The following is a 22,475-nucleotide window of genomic DNA, read 5'->3' as shown; positions in this document are numbered from 1 at the left end:
AATCTCACCTTGAACATCTCATCTCCCAAGGGTCGCTTTGTGAGGACAACACCCCCAAAACCCCTCGAAATTCTACCAGAAATCCCCCCAAAAATCCCCAAAAAATCGAAAAAAAATTGCAAAAAAATCCAAAAGTAATAACAAAAAAAATCCAAAAAAATTCCCAAAAAATTCCCCAAATTCCCCAAAATCTCACCTTGAACGTCTCATCTCCCAAGGGTCGCTTGGTGAGGACAACAGCCCCAAAACCCCACCCAAAACCCCTCGAAATTCCCCAAAAAATAAAAAAAAAAAATAAAAAATCCCAAAAAAATAAAAAAAAAAATCCCAAAAAACCCAAAGAAATTCCCAAAAAATTCCCAAAATTCCCCAAAATCTCACCTTGAATATCTCAACTCTCAAGGGTCGCTTTGTGAGGACAACAGCCCCAAAACCCCTTGAAATTCCCCCAAAAAATCCAAAAAAAATCACAAAAAATCGCAAAAAATTCCAAAAAAAATCCCAAAAAAATCCCAAAAAATTCCCAAAAAAATCCCAAAAAATTCCCAAAAAATTCCCAAAAATCCCCGAGGCCCACCTCGAACATCTCGCCGTCCCTCAGGGGTCTGTTGGTCAGCACGACGCCGTTGTTGAACTCGTCCAGGGGCCGGAGCCTCCCAAAATCCCTCCCCAAATACCCCCAAAAATGCCCCAAAAAAATCCCCAAAAATTCCTAAAATCCCCCAAAATCTCACCTTGAATATCTCATCTCTCAAGGGTCGCTTTGTGAGCACAACACCCCCAAAACCCCACCCAAAACCCCTCGAAATCCCCTCAAAATGGTCCAAAAAAATCACCAAAAAAAAAAAAAAAAACGAAAAAAAAATCAAAAAAATCGCAAAAAAATCTAAAAAAAATCCCCAAAAAATCTCAAAAAAATCCCAAAAAATCCCAAAAAATTCCCCAAAATCTCACCTCAAACATCTCATCACTCAAGGGTCGCTTTGTGAGGACAACAGCCCCAAAACCCCTTGAAATTCCCCCAAAAAATAAAAAAAAAATTGCAAAAAATCGCAAAAAAATCTGAAAAAAATCCCAAAAAAATCCCAAAAAATTCCCAAAAAAATCCCAAAAAATTCCCAAAAAATTCCCAAAAATCCCCGAGGCCCACCTCGAACATCTCGCCGTCCCTCAGGGCTCTGTTGGTCAGCACGACGCCGTTGGTGAACTCGTCCAGGGGCCGGCGCCTCCCAAAATCCCTCCCCAAAAACCCCCAAAAATGCCCCAAAAATGCCCCAAAAAATTCCCAAAAAATTCCCAAAATTCCCCCAAAATCTCACCTTGAATATCTCATCTCTCAAGGGTCGCTTTGTGAGCACAACACCCCCAAAACCCCACCCAAAACCCCTCGAAATCCCCTCAAAATGGTCCAAAAAAATTGCAAAAAATCGCAAAAAAATCGCAAAAAAATCCCAAAAAATCCCCAAAAATTCCCCAAAAAAATCCCAAAAAAATCCCAAAAAATTCCCAAAAATCCCCGAGGCCCACCTCGAACATCTCGCCGTCCCTCAGGGCTCTGTTGGTCAGCACGATGCCGTTGGTGAACTCGTCCAGGGGCCGGCGCCTCCCAAAATCCCTCCCCAAATACCCCCAAAAATGCCCCAAAAAAATCCCCAAAAATTCCTAAAATCCCCCAAAATCTCACCTTGAATATCTCATCTCTCAAGGGTCGCTTTGTGAGCACAACACCCCCAAAACCCCACCCAAAACCCCTCGAAATCCCCTCAAAATGGTCCAAAAAAATCACCAAAAAAAAAAAAAAAAATCGAAAAAAAATCAAAAAAATCCCCAAAAAATCTAAAAAAAAATCCCAAAAAATCTCAAAAAAATCCCAAAAAATCCCAAAAAATTCCCCAAAATCTCAGCTCAAACATCTCATCACTCAAGGGTCGCTTTGTGAGGACAACACCCCCAAAACCCCACCCAAAACCCCTCGAAATTCCCCCAAAAATAAAAAAAAAATTAAAAAAATCGCAAAAAAATCCAAAGAAATTCCCAAAAAATTCCCAAAATTCCCCCAAAATCTCACCTTGAACGTCTCAACTCTCAAGGGTCGCTTGGTGAGCACAACAGCCCCAAAACCCCACCCAAAACCCCTCGAAATCCCCTCAAAATGGTCCAAAAAAATCGCAAAAAATCCCCAAAAAATAAAAAAAAAATTCCCAAAAAAAAAAAAAATCCCCAAAAATCCACAAAAAATCCCAAAAAATCCCCAAAAAAATCCCAAAAAATTCCCAAAAATCTCAGCTCAAACATCTCATCTCCCACGAGTTGCTTTGTGAGGACATCACCACCAAAACCCCTGGAAATTCCCCAAAAAAATCCCAAAAAATTCGCAAAAAATCCCCAAAAAATCCGAAAAAATCCCAAAAAATCGCAAAAAATTCCCAAAAAATCCCCAAAAATCCCCGAGGCCCACCTCGAACATCTCGCCGTCCCTCAGGGGTCTGTTGGTCAGCACGACGCCGTTGGTGAACTCGTCCAGGGGCCGGCGCCTCTCAAAATCCCTCCCCAAAAACCCCCAAAAATGCCCCCAAAAAAATCCCCAAAAATTCCTAAAATCCCCCAAAATCTCACCTTGAATATCTCATCTCTCAAGGGTCGCTTTGTGAGCACAACACCCCCAAAACCCCACCCAAAACCCCTCGAAATCCCCTCAAAATGGTCCAAAAAAATCGCAAAAAAATCCGAAAAAAATCCCAAAAAATCCCAAAAAATTCCCCAAAAAATTCCCAAAAAATCCCAAAAAATTCCCAAAAATGCCCGAGGCCCACCTCGAACATCTCGCCGTCCCTCAGGGCTCTGTTGGTCAGCACGACGCCGTTGTTGAACTCGTCCAGGGGCCGGCGCCTCTCAAAATCCCTCCCCAAAAACCCCCAAAAATGCCCCAAAAAAATGCCCCAAAAAAATCCCCAAAAATTCCTAAAATCCCCCAAAATCTCACCTTGAACGTCTCAACTCTCAAGGGTCGCTTGGTGAGCACAACACCCCCAAAACCCCACCCAAAACCCCTCGAAATCCCCTCAAAATGGTCCAAAAAAATCACCAAAAAAAAAAAAAAAAAAAACGAAAAAAAAATCAAAAAAATCCCCAAAAAATCTAAAAAAAATCCCAAAAAAATCTCAAAAAAATCCCAAAAAATCCAAAAAAATTCCCCAAAATCTCAGCTCAAACATCTCATCACTCAAGGGTCGCTTTGTGAGGACAACACCCCCAAAACCCCTTGAAATTCCCCCAAAAAATCCAAAAAAAATCGCAAAAAATCGCAAAAAAATCCCCAAAAATTCCCAAAAAAATTCCCAAAAAATTCCAAAAAAAATCCCAAAAAATTCCCAAAAAATTCCCAAAAATCCCCGAGGCCCACCTCGAACATCTCGCCGTCCCTCAGGGCTCTGTTGGTCAGCACGACGCCGTTGGTGAACTCGTCCAGGGGCCGGCGCCTCTCAAAATCCCTCCCCAAAAACCCCCAAAAATGCCCCAAAAAAATCCCCAAAAATTCCTAAAATCCCCCAAAATCTCACCTTGAATATCTCAACTCTCAAGGGTCGCTTGGTGAGGACAACAGCCCCAAAACCCCACCCAAAACCCCTCGAAATCCCCTCAAAATGGTCCAAAAAAATCGCAAAAAATCGCAAAAAAATCGCAAAAAAATCCCAAAAAATCCCAAAAAATTCCCAAAAAAATCCCAAAAAATTCCCAAAAAATCCCCAAAAATCCCCGAGGCCCACCTCGAACATCTCGCCGTCCCTCAGGGGTCTGTTGGTCAGCACGACGCCGTTGTTGAACTCGTCCAGGGGCCGGCGCCTCTCGGCCGTTTTGTGGCCATTGCTGAGTTTGATGAGGGCCCCGCACTTCTCGTGGAACAGCAGCGCCTCGTTGGTCAGGGCTGCACCTGGGACAGGGGGAAAATGGGGTAAAATCCACGGGAATTGGGAAAAGTGAGGGGAAACGGGGGAAAAGGGAAAAAAAACGGGGGGGGAAGGTGGAAAAATGGGGGAAATCGAGGGGAAAATGGGGGGAATTGAGGGGAAAATGGGGGGAATTTGAGGGGAAAATGAGAGAAATCTGAGGGGAAATGGGGGGAAACTTGAGGGGAAAATGGCAGAAATCGAGGGGAAAACGGGGAAATTGAGGGGAAAATGGGGAAATTTGAGGGGAAAATGGGGGCAATCAAGGGGAAATGGGGCAATTGAGAGGAAAATGGGGGAAATTGAGGGGAAAATGGGGGAAATTTGAGGGGAAAATGGGGGGAATCTGAGGGGAAAATGGGGGGAATCTGAGGGGAAAATGGGGGAAATCAAGGGGGAAAACTGAGGGGAAAATGGGAGAAATTTGAGGGGAAAATGGGGAAAATTTGAGGGGAAAATGGGGAAAATTTGAGGGGAAAATGGGGGAAATTTGAGGGGAAAATGAGAGAAATCTGAGGGGAAATGGGGGGAAATTTGAGGGGAAAATGGGAGAAATTTGAGGGGAAAATGGGGGGAATTTGAGAGAAAATGGGGGAAATTGAGAGAAAATGGGGGGAAATTTGAGGGGAAAATGGGAGAAATCTGAGGGGAAATGGGGGAAAACTTGAGGGGAAAATGGGGGGAATTTGAGGGGAAAATGGGGAAATTTAAGAGAAAATGGGGGAAATTGAGAGAAAATGGGGGAAATTGAGAGAAAATGGGGGGAAATTTGAGGGGAAAATGGGGGAAATTTGAGGGGAAAATGGGAGAAATCTGAGGGGAAATGGGGGAAAACTTGAGGGGAAAATGGGGGAAAACTCGAGGGGAAAATGGGGGAAAACTCGAGGGGAAAATGGGGGGAATTTGAGGGGAAAATGGGGAAATTTGAGAGAAAATGGGGGAAATTGAGAGAAAATGGGGGAAATTTGAGGGGAAAATGGGGGAAATTTGAGGGGAAAATGGGAGAAATCTGAGGGGAAATGGGGGAAAACTTGAGGGGAAAATGGGGGGAATTTGAGGGGAAAATGGGGGGAATTTGAGAGAAAATGGGGGAAATTGAGAGAAAATGGGGGAAATTTGAGGGGAAAATGGGGGAAATCAAGGGGAAAATGGGGGGAATTTGAGGGAAAAATAGCAGAAATTGAGGGGAAAATGGGGGAAATTTGAGGGGAAAATGAGAGAAATCTGAGGGGAAATGGGGGAAAACTTGAGGGGAAAATGGGGAAATCGAGGGGAAAATGGGGGAAATTTGAGGGGAAATGGGGGAAATCAAGAGGAAAATGGGGGGAATTTGGGGGGAAATTTGAGGGAAAAATAGCAGAATCTGAGGGGAAAATGGGAGAAATTTGAGGGGAAAATGGGGGAAATTTGAGGGGAAAATGGGGGAAATCGAGTGGAAAATGGGGGGAATTTGAGGGGAAAATGGTGGAAAATCGAGAGGAAATGGGGGACAATTGGAGGGAAAATGGGGAGTAGGGGGGAAAATGGGGGGATAGAGGGGAAAAGGAGGGATTATGGGGGAAAGTCAGGGAAAAGCAGGGAACAGTGGAGAAACGCACCCAAAAATTGAGGAAGAAACAGCCAAAAATGAGGGAAACGTGCCCAAAAGTCAGGGAAAAAACGCGCCAAAAATCAGGGGAAAATGTCCCCCTCCTTCGATCCCATTTTTTTAGTATTTTTACCCCAATTTTTTTCCCGTTTTTACCTCATTTATTTCCCCCCAGGCCACGCCCCTTTGGCCTCGGCCACACCCACTGCGCTTCATTAGCATAAAGGGGCGTGGCTTAAAGGTGCAGACCACGCCCCCCTGACACTTACTGCCCCCTGGCGGCTCCAGGCTGTCGGGGAATTTGTCCGGGCGGGGCTGGGGCGGGGCCCGGGGGGGGGGCGGGGGGGCAGCGCTGGGGGGGGGGGGGGGGGGGGGACACCAGTGACCACCAGTGACCACCAGTGACCACCAGTGGCCACCAGTGGCCTCAAATCCCCCCCCAGGCCCTTCCTCGTCATCCCTAAATGCCTCAAACGCCTCCCGAATTCATCCAAAATTTCCCCCAAATCCTTGCCCCCCAAATTCCCCCCGGACCCCCCTCAAATCCCCTCAAACACCTCCAAGGCTCCTCAATCTCCCCCCAAATCCCTCTCCACCACCCCAAACTCCCCCAAATCCCCTCAATTCCTCACAAGACCCCCCAAATCCCTCCCCACCACCCCAAACTCCCCCAAACCCCCCTCAATTCCCCCCCAAACCCCCCCAAATCCCTCCCCCACCACCCCAAAACCCCTCAATCCCCCCCTTCACCTCCCCCAAAACCCCCCCAAACCCCCCTCAATCCTCCCTCAATTCCCCCCCAAACCCCCTGAAATCCCCTCAAACCCCCTCAATCTTCCGCAAACCCCCCCAAATCCCTCCCCACCACCCCAAACCCTCCCCAAATCCCCCCAAACCCCCTCCAGACCCCCTCAATCTCCCCCAAATCCCCCCCAAACCCCCCTCAATCTCCCCCAAATCCCCCCCAAACCCCCCTCAATCCCCCCCAAACCCCCTCAATCCCCCCCGAATCCCCCCCAAACCCCCCTCAATCTCTCCCAAAATCCCCCCCAAACCCCCCTCAATCCCCCCCAAACGCCCTCAATCCCCCCCAAATTCCCCCCAAACTCCCTCAAACCCCTCCAAACTCCCTCAATCCCCCCCAAATCTCCCTCAAATCCCCCCCAAACTCCCTCAATCTCCCCCAAATCCCCCCCAAACCCCCTCCAAACCCCCCTCAATCCCCCCCAAACCCCCTCCAAACTCCCTCAATCTCCCCCAAACTCCCTCAATCCCCCCCAAACCCCCCTCAATCTCTCCCAAATCCCCCCCCCACCACCCCAAACTCCCTCAATCCCCCCTCAATCCCCCCCAAACCCCCTCAATCTCTCCCAAATCCCCCCCAAACCCCCCTCAATCCCCCCCAAACCCCCTCCAAACTCCCTCAATCTCCCCCAAACCCCCTCAATCCCCCCCAAACTCCCTCAATCCCCCCCCAATCCCCCCCAAACCCCCCTCAATCCCCTCCAAACTCCTCAATCCCCCCCAAACCCCCCCCAAATCCCCCCCCAAACTCCCTCAAACCCCCCTCAATCCCCTTCAAACCCCCCCAAACCCCCTCAAACCCCCCTCAATCCCCCCCAAACCCCCTCAATCTCTCCCAAATCCCCCCCAAACCCCCCTCAATCCCCCCCAAACCCCCTCAATCCCCCCCAAATCCCCCCCAAACCCCCCTCAATCCCCTCCAAACTCCCTCAATCCCCCCCAAATCCCCCCCAAATCCCCCCCCCCCAAACCCCCCCTCCCCTCCTACCGGGCAGCACCCCCGCCGCTCCGCTGCCACCGCCGCTCTCCCCCCATCCCCGCGGGCAGCGGCGGCGCCGGGGGCGGTGGCACCGCCGAGGAGGAGCCCGGTGGCACCGCCGAGGAGGAGCCCGGTGCCATGGGCTCGGGGTTGCCCTCGGGGTCGCCCTCGGGGCTGAGCACGGTGACCTGCGTGCATTTCCCGTAGAGATCCACCACGGCCCACACCCGCGGCGGCAGCCCGGCCGCGGGCCACTCCCCAATCGCGGGCCGTTGACCCAGAGGCGCAGCTCGCCCCCGGCCGTGGCTTGCACGCCCACGCTGTCGCCCTCGGCCAGCGCGTCCCAGGTCCGGCCGAAGTCCTCGCGGAGGGAGCGGCCGTCGCGGAGGACGGAGCAGCCCGAGACCACCCAGGAGCCGCCGCGGAGCCCCGTGGCGCTGCTGGGGAAATCGAGCTCGGCCGGGTCCAGCGCCGTCACCCCGACCTCGATGGAGCCGCTCCACGAGTTCACCTGGGAAGGAGGAGGGGAGAAATGGGGTGAAAAGGGGGGAAAATGGGAAAAATGGGGGTTTGGGGGGTCCTGGAAGGGGGAAAATGGGGGTTTGGGGGCCCCCGTGGCGCTGCTGGGGAAATCGAGCTCGGCCGGGTCCAGCGCCGTCACCCCGACCTCGATGGAGCCGCTCCACGAGTTCACCTGGGAATGAGGGGGGAATGGGTGAAAAAATGGGAAAAATGGGGGAAAAAGGGGGAAAATGGGGGTTTGGGGGGTCCTGGAAGGGGGAAAATGGGGGTTTGGGGGGTCCTGGAAGGGGTAAAATGGGGGTTTGGGAGGTCCTGGAACGGGGAAAGGGTCAGTGGGTGCAGGACTGGGATGCCACCCTGATGGAGCTGCTCCACGAGTTCACCTGGGAATGAGGGGGGAGAAATGGGGTGAAAAGGGGGGAAAATGGGGAAAAATGGGGGTTTGGGAGGTCCTGGAAGGGGTAAATGGGGGTTTGGGGGGTCCTGGAAGGGGGAAAGGGCCAGTGGGTGCAGGACTGGGATGCCACCCTGATGGAGCCGCTCCACGAGTTCACCTGGGAAGGAGGGAGGAAATGGGGTGAAAAGGGGGGAAATTGGGGAAAAATGGGGGGTTTGGGGGGTCCTGGAAGGGGGAAAATGGGGTTTGGGGGGTCCTGGAAGGGGGAAAGGGTCAGTGGGTGCAGGACTGGGATGCCACCCTGATGGAGCCGCTCCACGAGTTCACCTGGGAAGGAGGGGGGGGAAATGGGGTGAAAAGGGGGGAAATTGGGGTTTGGGGGGTCCTGGAAGGGGTAAAATGGGGGTTTGGGGGGTCCTGGAAGGGGGAAAATGGGGGTTTGGGGGGCCCCCGTGGCGCTGCTGGGGAAATCGAGCTCGGCCGGGTCCAGCGCCGTCACCCCGACCTCGATGGAGCCGCTCCACGAGTTCACCTGGGAAGGAGGAGGGGAGAAATGGGGTGAAAAGGGGGGAAATTGGGGGAAAATGGGGGAGAAAATGGGGGTTTGGGGGGTCCTGGAAGGGGGAAAGGGTCAGTGGGTGCAGGACTGGGATGCCACCCTGATGGAGCCGCTCCACGAGTTCACCTGGGAATGAGGGGGGAGAAATGTGGTGAAAAAAGGGGTAAAATGGGGTTTGGGGGTCCTGGAAGGGGTAAAATGGGGGTTTGGGGGGTCCTGGAAGGGGTAAAATGGGGCTTTGGGGGGTCCTGGAAGGGGTAAAATGGGGGTTTGGGGGGTCCTGGAAGGGGGAAAGGGTCAGTGGTTGCAGGACTGATGGAGCTGCTCCAGGAGTTCACCTGGGAATGGGGAAAATGGGGTGAAAAGGGGGGAAAATGGGGTTTGGGGGGTCCTGGAAGGGGTAAAATGGGGGTTTGGGGGGTCCTGGAAGGGGGAAAATGGGGGTTTGGGGGCCCCCGTGGCGCTGCTGGGGAAATCGAGCTCGGCCGGGTCCAGCGCCGTCACCCCGACCTCGATGGAGCCGCTCCACGAGTTCACCTGGGAATGAGGGGGGGAGAAATGGGGTGAAAAGGGGGGAAATTGGGGGAAAATGGGGAGAAAATGGGGGTTTGGGGGGTCCTGGAAGGGGGAAAGGGTCAGTGGGTGCAGGACTGGGATGCCACCCTGATGGAGCTGCTCCACGAGTTCACCTGGGAATGAGGGGGGAGAAATGGGGTGAAAAGGGGGGAAATGGGGGTTTGGGGGGTCCTGGAAGGGGTAAAATGGGGGTTTGGGGGGTCCTGGAAGGGGTAAAATGGGGGTTTGGGAGGTCCTGGAAGGGGTAAAATGGGGGTTTGGGGGCCCCCGTGGCGCTGCTGGGGAAATCGAGCTCGGCCGGGTCCAGCGCCGTCACCCCGACCTCGATGGAGCCGCTCCACGAGTTCACCTGGGAAGGAGGGGGGAGAAATGGGGTGAAAAGGGGGGAAATTGGGGAAAAATGGGGGTTTGGGGGGTCCTGGAAGGGGTAAAATGGGGGTTTGGGGGGTCCTGGAAGGGGGAAAGGGTCAGTGGGTGCAGGACTGGGATGCCACCCTGATGGAGCCGCTCCACGAGTTCACCTGGGAATGAGGGGGGAATATGGTGAAAAAATGGGAAAAATGGGGGAAAAAGGGGGAAAAATGGGGGTTTGGGGGGTCCTGGAAGGGGTAAAATGGGGGTTTGGGGGGTCCTGGAAGGGTTAAAATGGGGGTTCGGGAGGTCCTGGAAGGGGGAGAAGGTCAGTGGGTGCAAGACTGATGGAGCTGCTCCAGGAGTTCATCTGGGAATGGGGAAAATGGGGTGAAAAGGGGGGAAAATGGGGGGTTTGGGGGGTCCTGGAAGGGGTAAAATGGGGGTTTAGGGGGTCCTGGAAGGGGGAAAATGGGGGTTTGGGGGCCCCCGTGGCGCTGCTGGGGAAATCGAGCTCGGCCGGGTCCAGCGCCGTCACCCCGACCTCGATGGAGCCGCTCCACGAGTTCACCTGGGAAGGAGGAGGGGAGAAATGGGGTGAAAAGGGGGGAAATTGGGGGAAAATGGGGAGAAAATGGGGGTTTGGGGGGTCCTGGAAGGGGGAAAGGGTCAGTGGGTGCAGGACTGGGATGCCACCCTGATGGAGCCGCTCCACGAGTTCACCTGGGAATGAGGGGGGAGAAATGTGGTGAAAAAAGGGGTAAAATGGGGGTTTGGGGGTCCTGGAAGGGGTAAAATGGGGGTTTGGGGGGTCCTGGAAGGGGTAAAATGGGGCTTTGGGGGGTCCTGGAAGGGGTAAAATGGGGGTTTGGGGGGTCCTGGAAGGGGGAAAGGGTCAGTGGGTGCAGGACTGATGGAGCTGCTCCAGGAGTTCACCTGGGAATGGGGAAAATGGGGTGAAAAGGGGGGAAAATGGGGTTTGGGGGGTCCTGGAAGGGGTAAAATGGGGGTTTGGGGGGTCCTGGAAGGGGGGAAAATGGGGGTTTGGGGGCCCCCGTGGCGCTGCTGGGGAAATCGAGCTCGGCCGGGTCCAGCGCCGTCACCCCGACCTCGATGGAGCCGCTCCACGAGTTCACCTGGGAATGAGGGGGGGAGAAATGGGGTGAAAAGGGGGGAAATTGGGGGAAAATGGGGAGAAAATGGGGGTTTGGGGGGTCCTGGAAGGGGGAAAGGGTCAGTGGGTGCAGGACTGGGATGCCACCCTGATGGAGCTGCTCCACGAGTTCACCTGGGAATGAGGGGGGAGAAATGGGGTGAAAAGGGGGGAAATGGGGGTTTGGGGGGTCCTGGAAGGGGTAAAATGGGGGTTTGGGGGGTCCTGGAAGGGGTAAAATGGGGGTTTGGGAGGTCCTGGAAGGGGTAAAATGGGGGTTTGGGGGCCCCCGTGGCGCTGCTGGGGAAATCGAGCTCGGCCGGGTCCAGCGCCGTCACCCCGACCTCGATGGAGCCGCTCCACGAGTTCACCTGGGAAGGAGGGGGGAGAAATGGGGTGAAAAGGGGGGAAATTGGGGAAAAATGGGGGTTTGGGGGGTCCTGGAAGGGGTAAAATGGGGGTTTGGGGGGTCCTGGAAGGGGGAAAGGGTCAGTGGGTGCAGGACTGGGATGCCACCCTGATGGAGCCGCTCCACGAGTTCACCTGGGAATGAGGGGGGAATATGGTGAAAAAATGGGAAAAATGGGGGAAAAAGGGGGAAAAATGGGGGTTTGGGGGGTCCTGGAAGGGGTAAAATGGGGGTTTGGGGGGTCCTGGAAGGGTTAAAATGGGGGTTCGGGAGGTCCTGGAAGGGGGAGAAGGTCAGTGGGTGCAAGACTGATGGAGCTGCTCCAGGAGTTCATCTGGGAATGGGGAAAATGGGGTGAAAAGGGGGGAAAATGGGGGTTTGGGGGGTCCTGGAAGGGGTAAAATGGGGGTTTAGGGGGTCCTGGAAGGGGGAAAATGGGGGTTTGGGGGCCCCCGTGGCGCTGCTGGGGAAATCGAGCTCGGCCGGGTCCAGCGCCGTCACCCCGACCTCGATGGAGCCGCTCCACGAGTTCACCTGGGAAGGAGGGGGGGGGAAATGGGGTGAAAAGGGGGGAAAATGGGGAAAAATGGGGGGTCCTGGAAGGGGGAAAATGGGGGTTTGGGGGGTCCTGGAAGGGGGAAAGGGTCAGTGGGTGCAGGACTGGGATGCCACCCTGATGGAGCCGCTCCACGAGTTCACCTGGGAATGAGGGGGGAATATGGTGAAAAAAGGGGAAAAATGGGGGTTTGGGGGGTCCTGGAAGGGGTAAAATGGGGGTTTGGGGGGTCCTGGAAGGGGTAAAATGGGGCTTTGGGGGGTCCTGGAAGGGGGAAAGGGTCAGTGGGTGCAGGACTGGGATGCCACCCTGATGGAGCTGCTCCACGAGTTCACCTGGGAAGGAGGGAGGAAATGGGGTGAAAAGGGGGGAAATTGGGGAAAAATGGGGGTTTGGGGGGGTCCTGGAAGGGGTAAAATGGGGGGTTTGGGGGGTCCTGGAAGGGGGAAAGGGTCAGTGGGTGCAGGACTGGGATGCCACCCTGATGGAGCTGCTCCACGAGTTCACCTGGGAATGAGGGGGGAATATGGTGAAAAAATGGGAAAAATGGGGGAAAAAGGGGGAAAAATGGGGGTTTGGGGGGTCCTGGAAGGGGTAAAATGGGGGTTTGGGGGGTCCTGGAAGGGTTAAAATGGGGGTTCGGGAGGTCCTGGAAGGGGGAGAAGGTCAGTGGGTGCAAGACTGATGGAGCTGCTCCAGGAGTTCATCTGGGAATGGGGAAAATGGGGTGAAAAGGGGGGAAAATGGGGGTTTGGGGGGTCCTGGAAGGGGTAAAATGGGGGTTTAGGGGGTCCTGGAAGGGGGAAAATGGGGGTTTGGGGGCCCCCGTGGCGCTGCTGGGGAAATCGAGCTCGGCCGGGTCCAGCGCCGTCACCCCGACCTCGATGGAGCCGCTCCACGAGTTCACCTGGGAAGGAGGGGGGAGAAATGGGGTGAAAAGGGGGGAAATGGGGGTTCGGGAGGTCCTGGAAGGGGTAAAATGGGGGTTTGGGGGGTCCTGGAAGGGGGAAAATGGGGGTTCGGGAGGTCCTGGAAGGGGGAGAAGGTCAGTGGGTGCAGGACTGATGGAGCTGCTCCAGGAGTTCATCTGGGAATGGGGAAAATGGGGTGAAAAGGGGGGAAAATGGGGGTTTGGGGGGTCCTGGAAGGGGGAAAGGGTCAGTGGGTGCAGGACTGGGATGCCACCCTGATGGAGCCGCTCCACGAGTTCACCTGGGAAGGAGGGGGGGGAAATGGGGTGAAAAGGGGGGAAATTGGGGTTTGGGGGGTCCTGGAAGGGGTAAAATGGGGGGTTTGGGGGGTCCTGGAAGGGGGAAAATGGGGGTTTGGGAGGTCCTGGAAGGGGAAAGGGTCAGGACTGGGACGCCACCCTGATAGAGCCGCTCCACGAGTTCACCTGGGAATGAGGGGGGGAATGTGGTTCCCAGTCGCTCCCAGTACCTCCCAGTCGCTCCCAGTACCTCCCAGTTGCCCCTCCCCAACGTGTCGCAGTCATTCCCAGTGCATCCCAGTCCTCCCAGTTCCCCTCCCCAAGGTGTCCCAGTCCTCCCAGTCCTCCCTGTCCCCCTCCCCAACGTGTCCCAGTCGCTCCCAGTGCATCCCAGTCCTCCCTCCCCAAGGTGTCCCAGTCACTCCCAGTCCTCCCAGTTCCCTCTCCCCAACCTGTCCCAGTCACTCCCAGTGCATCCCAGTCCTCCCAGTTCTCCATCCCCAACGTGTCCCAGTCCCTCCCAGTGCATCCTAGTCCCCCTCCCCAACGTGTCCCAGTCACTCCCAGTGCATCCCAGTCCTCCCAGTCCCCCTCCCCAACCTGTCCCTGTTCCTTCCCAGTCCTCCCAGTCACTCCCACCACCCCACTACTCTCCTCCCAGTGCATCCCAGTCCTCCCTCCCCAACCTATCCCAGTCACTCCCAGTCCTCCCAATTCCCCTCAGTCTGCCTTCTCCAGTCGCTCCCAGTGCATCCCAGTGCATCCCAGTCCTCCCTCCCCAAGGTGTCCCAGTCACTCCCAGTCCTCCCAGTCCCCTGTCCCCAATGTGTCCCTGTTCCTTCCCAGTTCCTCCCAGTCCTCCCAGTTCCCTCTCCCCGTGTCCCAGTCGCTCCCAGTCCTCCCCGTCATTCCCACCACCCCGCTCCTCCTCTCCCAGTCCTCCCAGTTCTCCCATCCCCAACATGCCCCTGTTGCTTCCCAGTCCTCCCAGTCATTCCCACCATCCCACTCCTCCTCTCCCAGTGCATCCCAGTCCTCCCAGTTCCCTCTCCCCAACGTGCCCCAGTCGCTCCCAGTCCTCCCAGTCATTCCCACCACCCCACCACTCCCCTCCCAGTCCTCCCAGTTCCCCGTCCCCAACATGTCCCAGTCGCTCCCAGTGCATCCCAGTCCTCTCTCCACAGGGTGTGCCAGTCACTCCCAGTCCTCCCAGTTGCCCCTCCCCAACGTGTCCTAGTCCCTCCCAGTCCTCCCAGTCCCCCTCCCCAACCTGTCCCAGTCACTCCCAGTGCATCCCAGTCCTCCCTCCCCAACCTGTCCCAGTCACTCCCAGTCCTCCCAGTCCTCCATCCCCAACATGTCCCTATTCCTTCCAGTCGCTCCCAGTCCTCCCAGTTCCCCCTCCCCAACCTGTCCCAGTCGCTCCCAGTGCATCCCAGTCCTCTCTCCACAGGGTGTGCCAGTCACTCCCAGTCCTCCCAGTTCCCTCTCCCCAACCTGTCCCCGTCACTTCCAGTGCATCCCAGTCCTCCCAGTCCCCTGTCCCCAACGTGTCCCAGTCACTCCCAGTGCATCCCAGTCCTCCCAGTTCTCCATCCCCAACGTGTCCCAGTCACTCCCAGTGCATCCCAGTCCTCCCAGTTCCCCCTCCGCAACGTGTCCCTGTTCCTTCCCAGTCCTCCCAGTCACTCCCACCACCCCACTACTCTCCTCCCAGTGCATCCCAGTCCTCCCTCCCCAACCTATCCCAGTCACTCCCAGTCCTCCCAATTCCCCTCAGTCTGCCTTCTCCAGTCGCTCCCAGTGCATCCCAGTGCATCCCAGTCCCCCTCCCCAACGTGTCCCAGTCACTCCCAGTCCTCCCAGTCCCCTGTCCCCAATGTGTCCCTGTTCCTTCCCAGTTCCTCCCAGTTCCCTCTCCCCGTGTCCCAGTCGCTCCCAGTCCTCCCAGTCATTCCCACCACCCCGCTCCTCCTCTCCCAGTCCTCCCAGTTCCCCCATCCCCAACATGTCCCTGTTGCTTCCCAGTCCTCCCAGTCATTCCCACCATCCCACTCCTCCTCTCCCAGTGCATCCCAGTCCTCCCAGTTCCCTCTCCCCAACGTGCCCCAGTCGCTCCCAGTCCTCCCAGTCATTCCCACCACCCCACCACTCCCCTCCCAGTCCCTCCCAGTCCTCCGTCCCCAACGTGTCCCAGTCGCTCCCAGTGCTCCCAGTCCTCCCAGTTCCCCATCCCCAACCTGTCCCAGTCGCTCCCAGTGCATCCCAGTCCTTTCTCCACAGGGTGTGCCAGTCACTCCCAGTCCTCCCAGTTCCCCATCCCCAACGTGTCCCCGTCACTCCCAGTCCTCCCAGTCCTCCCTCCCCAACCTGTCCCAGTCACTCCCACTGCATCCCAGTCCTCCCAGTCCTCCATCCCCAACCAGTCCCAGTCCTCCCAGTCGCTCCCAGTCCTCCCAGTTCCCCCTCCCCAACGTGTCCTAGTCCCTCCCAGTGCATCCCAGTCCCCCTCCCCATCCATCCCAGTCACTCTCAGTGCATCCCAGTCCTCCCAGTCCCCCCCTCCCCAACCTGTCCCAGTCACTCCCAGTCCATCCCAGTCCTCCCAGTCCTCCATCCCCAACATGTCCCTATTCCTTCCCAGTCGCTCCCAGTCCTCCCAGTTCCCCCTCCCCAACCTGTTCCAGTCGCTCCCAGTGCATCCCAGTCTTCCCTCCACAGGGTGTGCCAGTCACTCCCAGTCCTCCCAGCTCCCTCTCCCCAACGTGTCCCAGTCACTCCCAGTGCATCCCAGTCCCTCCCAGTCCTCCATCCCCAACCAGTCCCAGTCCTCCCAGTCGCTCCCAGTCCTCCCAGTTCCCCTCAGTCTCCCTTCTCCAGTCCTCCCAGTGCATCCCAGTCCTTCCAGTCCCCCCTCCCCAACCTCTCCCAGTCACTCCCAGTGCATCCCAGTCCTCCCAGTCCTCCATCCCCAACCAGTCCCAGTCCTCCCAGTCGCTCCCAGTCCTCCCAGTTCCCCCTCCCCAACGTGTCCCAGTCACTCCCAGTGCATCCCAGTCCCCCTCCCCATCCATCCCAGTCACTCCCAGTGCATCCCAGTCCTCCCAGTCCTCCATCCCCAACCAGTCCCAGTCCTCCCAGTCGCTCCCAGTCCTCCCAGTTCCCCCTCCCCAACGTGTCCCAGTCACTCCCAGCGCATCCCAGTCGTCCCTCCCCAACCTGTCCCAGTCACTCCCAGTCCTCCCAGTTCCCCTCAGTCTCCCTTCTCCAGTCCTCCCAGTGCATCCCAGTCCATCCCAGTCCCCCCTCCCCAACCTCTCCCAGTCCCTCCCAGTGCATCCCAGTCCTCCCAGTTCCCCCTCCCCAACCTGTCCCAGTCGCTCCCAGTGCATCCCAGTCCTCCCAGTTCCCTCTCCCCAACCTGTCCCAGTCCCTCCCAGTGCATCCCAGTCCTCCCAGTCCTCCATCCCCAACCAGTCCCAGTCCTCCCAGTCCCTCCCAGTGCATCCCAGTCCCCCTCCCCAACGTGTCCCAGTCACTCCCAGTGCATCCCAGTCCTCCCAGTCCTTCCTCCCCAACCTGTCCCAGTCCTCCCAGATCCCCTCAGTCTCCCTTCTCCAGTCCTCCCAGTGCATCCCAGTCCTTCCAGTCCCCCCTCCCCAACCTCTCCCAGTCACTCCCAGTGCATCCCAGTCCTCCCAGTCCTCCATCCCCAACCAGTCCCAGTCCTCCCAGTCGCTCCCAGTCCTCCCAGTTCCCACTCCCCAACGTGTCCTAGTCACTCCCAGTGCATCCCAGTCGTCCCTCCCCATCCATCCCAGTCACTCCCAGTGCATCCCAGTCCTCCCAGTTCCCCCTCCCCAACCTCTCCCAGTCACTCCCAGTGCATCCCAGTCCTCCCAGTCCTCCATCCCCAACATGTCCCTATTCCTTCCCAGTCCCTCCCAGCCCTCCCAGTCCCCTCCACCACCCCACCACTCCCCTCCCCATCCCTCCCCGTCCCTCCCAGTCCCTCCCAGTCACTCCCAGCCCTCCCAGTCCCCTCCACCACCCCACCACTCCCCTCCCCATCCCTCCCAGTTCCTCCGCATCCCTCCCAGTCCCTCCCAGTCCCTCCCCATCCCTCCCAGTCCCTCCCAGTCCCCCCCCCCCCCCATATCTCACCTTCCTATCGATGCGCACGGTGAAGACGCGCCCGGGCCGCAGCGGCTCCCGGCTCAGCACCAGCCCGTGGTTGAACTCCTGGCCCGGTTGGGCTCTGGCGGCGCTGCGGCCGCCCTGAGACAACGCCACGAGGCGCCCGGTGCGGGGGTGCAGCTCCGGGGGTCCCCCCGGGGGTCCCCCCGAGGCTCCTCCCGAGCCTCCCCCCGAGCCCCCGCCGGGCCCCGGCGCCGCCATCGCCCCTCGCCCGCCCCGGCCGCGCTGCGCGGCGCTTTCGCGACTCTTTCGCGACTCTTTCGCGACTCTTTCGCGGCCTGCCGCGCTTGACGGCGGTGTGGCGAGAAACCTCTCGCTGCCGCCTCCCCGCCGCGTCCCCGGGAATCCTCGGTGCTGGCGAATCCTCCCCTTGTGCCCCTCCCTCAGCGTTTTTCCCCTCCCCCACCCCGTCGGGTTTTTTTTTTTTTCTCTCCGGTTTTGGGCTCGCAGCGTTTTGGTGGCCTTTTACGGCAGCGTCTCCGCACCGCCTTCCTCGCTTTGCGGCGGCGCGGCGGGTGCGCTCTCACACCGCTTGCGCGCTTTACGGCAGGCGCCCCGGCAACGGTTGCCATGGGGATGGGCCCTGCCTGGCAACGGCGAGGCCGCGGCGCTCATTAAGGAGGCGCGTTAATTACGGGCCGCGGGTAATTAGCGCTGGGGGGTGGGGGGAGGGGGGGTTCTTGGGGGAGGGAAATAAAGCGGCGGCGAGGTCCTGCCGCCTGTTCCCGTGCGGTGATGGAAATGTGTCGTTGTTGGGGGGTAATTAGCGCTAATTAGCGGTAATTAGGGGGTAATTAAGGTTTAAGTCATTAGAGGAACGAGAGGGGGTGCTGTCGCGGACGGGTTGGGTTGAGATTGGGGTTAATTAGGGTGATTAGGGGCGTTATGGTGCCCAAATTTCCACGCGTCCTCCCCGGGTCCGGCCCCGACCCCAAATTCCCAAATTTTCACCCCAAATTCCCAAATTTCCACCCCAAATTCCCGACCCCCCCCTCCCTAAATCCCCCTCCCCACGTCCCCCTCGGCCCCACCCCCCAAAAAACCCCAATTTCCCTCCCAAATCCCCTCCAAAATCCCCCAAATCCCCCACAAACCCCAAAATCCCCCTCAAATCTCCCCCAATTCCCCCTCCAATCCCTCCTAAATCCCCCAAATCCCCCCCAAATCCGCCTCAATTACCCCAAATCCCCCTAAAATCCCCCCAAATCCCCCTAAAATCCCCCCAAATCCGCCTCAATTCCCCAAAATCCCCCCCAAATCCCCTCCATCACCCCAAATCCCCCCCAAAATCCCCTCCAAATCCCCTAACCCCCCCAAATCCCCCCCAAATCCCCCAAAATCCCCTCTATCGCCCCCAAATCCCCCCTCAGTCCCCCCAAATCCCCCTCAATTCCCCCAAATCCCCCCTCAGTCCCCTCCAAATCCCCCCCATCCCCCCAAATCCCCCCCATCCCCCCAAATCCCCCCCATCACCCCAAAATCCCCCCCAAACCCCCCTAAAATCCCCCCAAATCCCCTTCCATCACCCTAAATCCCCTTCCATCACCCCAAATCCCCCTCAATCCCCCCAAATCCCCCCCAAAATCCCCCAAATCCCCCTCAATTACCCCTCCATCACCCCAAATCCCCCCCAAATCCCCTCTATCACCCGAAATCCCCCCCAAATCCCCCCAAATCCCCCCAAATCCCCCCCAATTACCCCTCCATCCCCCCCAAATCCCCCTCAGTCCCCCCAAATGCCCCCCAAAATCCCCCAAATCCCCCCAATTACCCCTCCATCACCCCAAATCCTCCTAAAATCCCCCCCAAACCCCTCTAAAATCCCCCCAAATCCCCTTCCATCATCCTAAATCCCCTTCCATCACCCCAAATCCCCCCTCAATTCCCCCAAATTCCCCCCAAATCCCCTCTATCACCCCAAAATCATCCCCAAAATCCCCCCAAATCCCCATCCATCCCCCCAAATCCCCCCCAAACCCCCCTCAATCCCCCCAAATCCCCCCAAATCCCCCTCCATCACCCCAAAACCCCCCCAAATCCCCCTCGATTCTCCTTCCATCACCCCAAATCCCCCCCAAATCCCCCTCAACCCCCCCAAACCCTCCTCAATCCCCCCAAAATCCCCCCAAATCCCCCTCACTCCCCCCAAAATCCCCCCAAATCCCCCCTCCATCACCCCAAATCCCCCCCAAATCCCCCTCCATCCCCCCAAATCCCCCCTCCATCCCCCCAAATCCCCCTCCATCCCCCCAAATCCCCCTCCATCCCCCCAAATCCCCCTCCATCCCCCCAAATCCCCCCTCCATCCCCCCAAATCCCCCCTCCATCCCCCCAAATCCCCCTCCATCACCCCAAATCCCCCCCAAATCCCCCTCGATTCTCCTTCCATCACCCCAAATCCCCCCCAAATCCCCCTCAACCCCCCCAAACCCTCCTCACTCCCCCCAAAATCCCCCCAAATCCCCCCTCCATCACCCCAAATCCCCCCTCCATCACCCCAAATCCCCCCCAAATCCCCCTCCATCACCCCAAATCCCCCCTCCATCACCCCAAATCCCCCCCAAATCCCCCCTCCATCACCCCAAATCCCCCTCCATCACCCCAAATCCCCCCCAAATCCCCCCTCCATCACCCCAAAACCCCCCCAAATCCCCCTCGATTCTCCTTCCATCACCCCAAATCCCCCCCAAATCCCCCCTCCATCCCCCCAAATCCCCCCTCCATCACCCCAAATCCCCCTCCATCCCCCCAAATCCCCCCAAATCCCCCTCCATCACCCCAAATCCCCCTCCATCTCCCCAAAACCCCCCCAAAATCCCCCTCGATTCTCCTTCCATCACCCCAAATCCCCCCCAAATCCCCCTCAACCCCCCCAAACCCTCCTCAATCCCCCCAAAATCCCCCCAAATCCCCCTCACTCCCCCCAAAATCCCCCCCAAATCCCCCTCAATCCACCCAAACCCCCCTCACTCCCCCCAAAATCCCCCCCAAATCCCCCTCCATCACCCCAAATCCCCCTCCATCACCCCAAAACCCCCCCAAATCCCCCTCGATTCTCCTTCCATCACCCCAAATCCCCCCCAAATCCCCCTCAATCCACCCAAACCCCCCTCAATCCCCCCTCCATCCCCCCAAATCCCCCTCAATCCACCCAAATCCCCCTCAATCCCCCCAAAATCCCCCCAAATCCCCCTCAATCCACCCAAATCCCCCTCAAGCCCCCCAAATCCCCCCCAAATCCCCCTCAATCCACCCAAACCCCCCTCAATCCCCCCTCCATCCCCCCAAATCCCCCTCAATCCACCCAAATCCCCCTCCATCACCCCAAAACCCCCCCAAATCCCCCTCGATTCTCCTTCCATCATCCCAAATCCCCCCCAAATCCCCCTCAACCCCCCCAAATCCCCCCCAAACCCCCCCTTTCCCCCCCCCCCCCACCATCCCCCACCCCCGGTCCCTCCCCCGGGCGGAGCCGTCCCGGCCCCGTCGGCGCCAGCCACGTCCCGGCACCGCCGCGGCCCCGAGCCCGGGACCCCCCTCGGGACCCCCCCGGGAACCCCCCGAAAACCCCTGAGACCCCCTCCCCCACCCCAAAACCTCCCCCGGGACCCCCCAAAACCCCCCCCGGGACCCTTCCCCCACCTCAGCCATGACGGTCAAGTTGGACTTCGAGGAGTGTCTGAGGGACTCGCCCTGGTTCAGGTACTGCCCCCCCCGGGACCCCCCCCCCCGAAATCCCCTGGGAACCCCCCCCAGGGACCCCCCTGGGACCCCCTGAAACCCCCCTGGGACCCCCTCGAGGCTCGGACCCCCGAGGGACCCCCCTGGAATCCCCCCGGGACCCCCCCCGGGATTGGGATCAGGAACCCCCCTGGGAATCCCCCGGGACCCCCTCGAGGCTTGGACCCCCCTGGGACCCCCCTGGAATCCCCCCAAGACCCCTCTGGGACCCCCCCCCGAGGCTCGGACCCCCTCGGGACCCCCCCGAGCCTCGGACCCCCCTGGGACCCCCTGGAATCCCCCCAGGACCCCTGGAATCCCCCCGGGACCCTCCCGGGATTGGGATCGGGACCCCTCTGGGACCCCCCCGAGGCTCGGACCCCCCCCAGGACCCCCTGGAATCCCCCCAGGGACCCCCCCCCCAACCTCAGCATCCTTCTGAGACCCCCCCCCGGGATTAGGACTCCCCCCAAGACCATCCCCGGATTGGGATCAGGACCCCCCCAGGAAAACCCCCGGGACCCCCCTGAGACCCCCCCGGGACCCCCTCGAGGCTCGGACCCCCCCCAGGACCCCCTGGAACCCCCCAGGGATCCCCCCCCGGGATTGGGACTCCCCCTCCCCCCCCCCCCCCCAGGTCCCCACCTTGTCCTCAACCCCCTCCCGCCACCCCAAAGTGCCCCAAAATCCCCCAGGACCCCCCCAAAATCCCCCCAAATCCCTCAGGACCCCTCAGGGCCCGCCAAAATCCCCCCAGGACCCCCAAAAATCCCCCCAGGACCCCCAAAATCAGTCCTGGAACCCCCCCCCCCAGGACCCCCCCTCAAACTTCTTCAGGACCCCCCCAAAATCCCCCCAAAAATCCCCCCAAGACCCCCCAAAATCCCCCCAGGACCCCCCCAAAATCCCCCCAAAACCCTCCAGGGCCCCCCAAAATCCCCCCAGGACCCCCCAAAATCCCCCCAGGACCCCCCAGGGCCCCCCAAAACCCCCCAGGGCCCCCCAAAATCCCCCCAAAACCCTCCAGGGCCCCCCCCAAATCCCTCAGGGCCCCCCAAGACCCCCCCAAAATCCTCCAGGACCCCCCAAAACCCCCCCAGGGCCCCCCCCCGGGCCAGGCCCCGCCCCTCCCCCCCCACAGGAAGTGGTTTCCCACGCGTGGGGGAGGGGCCGGGGCAGGAAATGGGGGAGGGGCTGGGGGGAGGGGCGGGGGGGGCCTTTGGGAGCCGGGCCGGCCCCACACACGCGGGGGCAAGAGACAGCGGGGTCACCTGGGGTCATTTGGGGTCACCTGGGGTCACCTGGGGCCATTTGGGGTCACCTGGGGCCATTTGGGGCCATTTGGGGTCACACCTGGGGTCACACCTGGGGTCATTTGGGGTCACCTGGGGTCACACCTGGGGTCATTTGGGGCCACCTGGGGTCACCTGGGGTCACCTGGGGTCATTTGGGGTCATTTGGGGTCACCTGGGGTCACACCTGGGGTCATTTGGGGCCATTTGGGGTC

General features: G+C 58.6%; 1 protein-coding gene across 1 annotated transcript in view; it reads right to left on the bottom strand.

Annotated features, from left to right (window-relative positions):
• LOC138101638 (neuralized-like protein 4) overlaps positions 1–22,249 on the bottom strand; it is a gene marked incomplete at its 3' end in the record, with an annotated part of 67,355 nt that extends 45,106 nt beyond the window's left edge. The window contains 6 exon segments of the mRNA XM_068999408.1: positions 3,768–4,050; positions 5,807–5,850; positions 7,411–7,566; positions 7,569–7,829; positions 17,216–17,454; positions 22,051–22,249. Of these exon segments, the coding sequence (XP_068855509.1) occupies positions 3,768–4,050; positions 5,807–5,850; positions 7,411–7,566; positions 7,569–7,829; positions 17,216–17,454; positions 22,051–22,249 (1,182 nt within the window).
• Positions 22,250–22,475: the final 226 nt, after the last annotated feature.

Source organism: Aphelocoma coerulescens, unplaced genomic scaffold, assembly GCF_041296385.1.
Source record: "Aphelocoma coerulescens isolate FSJ_1873_10779 unplaced genomic scaffold, UR_Acoe_1.0 HiC_scaffold_377, whole genome shotgun sequence".
Lineage (NCBI taxonomy): Eukaryota > Metazoa > Chordata > Aves > Passeriformes > Corvidae > Aphelocoma > Aphelocoma coerulescens.
This window is presented reverse-complemented; position numbering and strand designations above follow the sequence as displayed.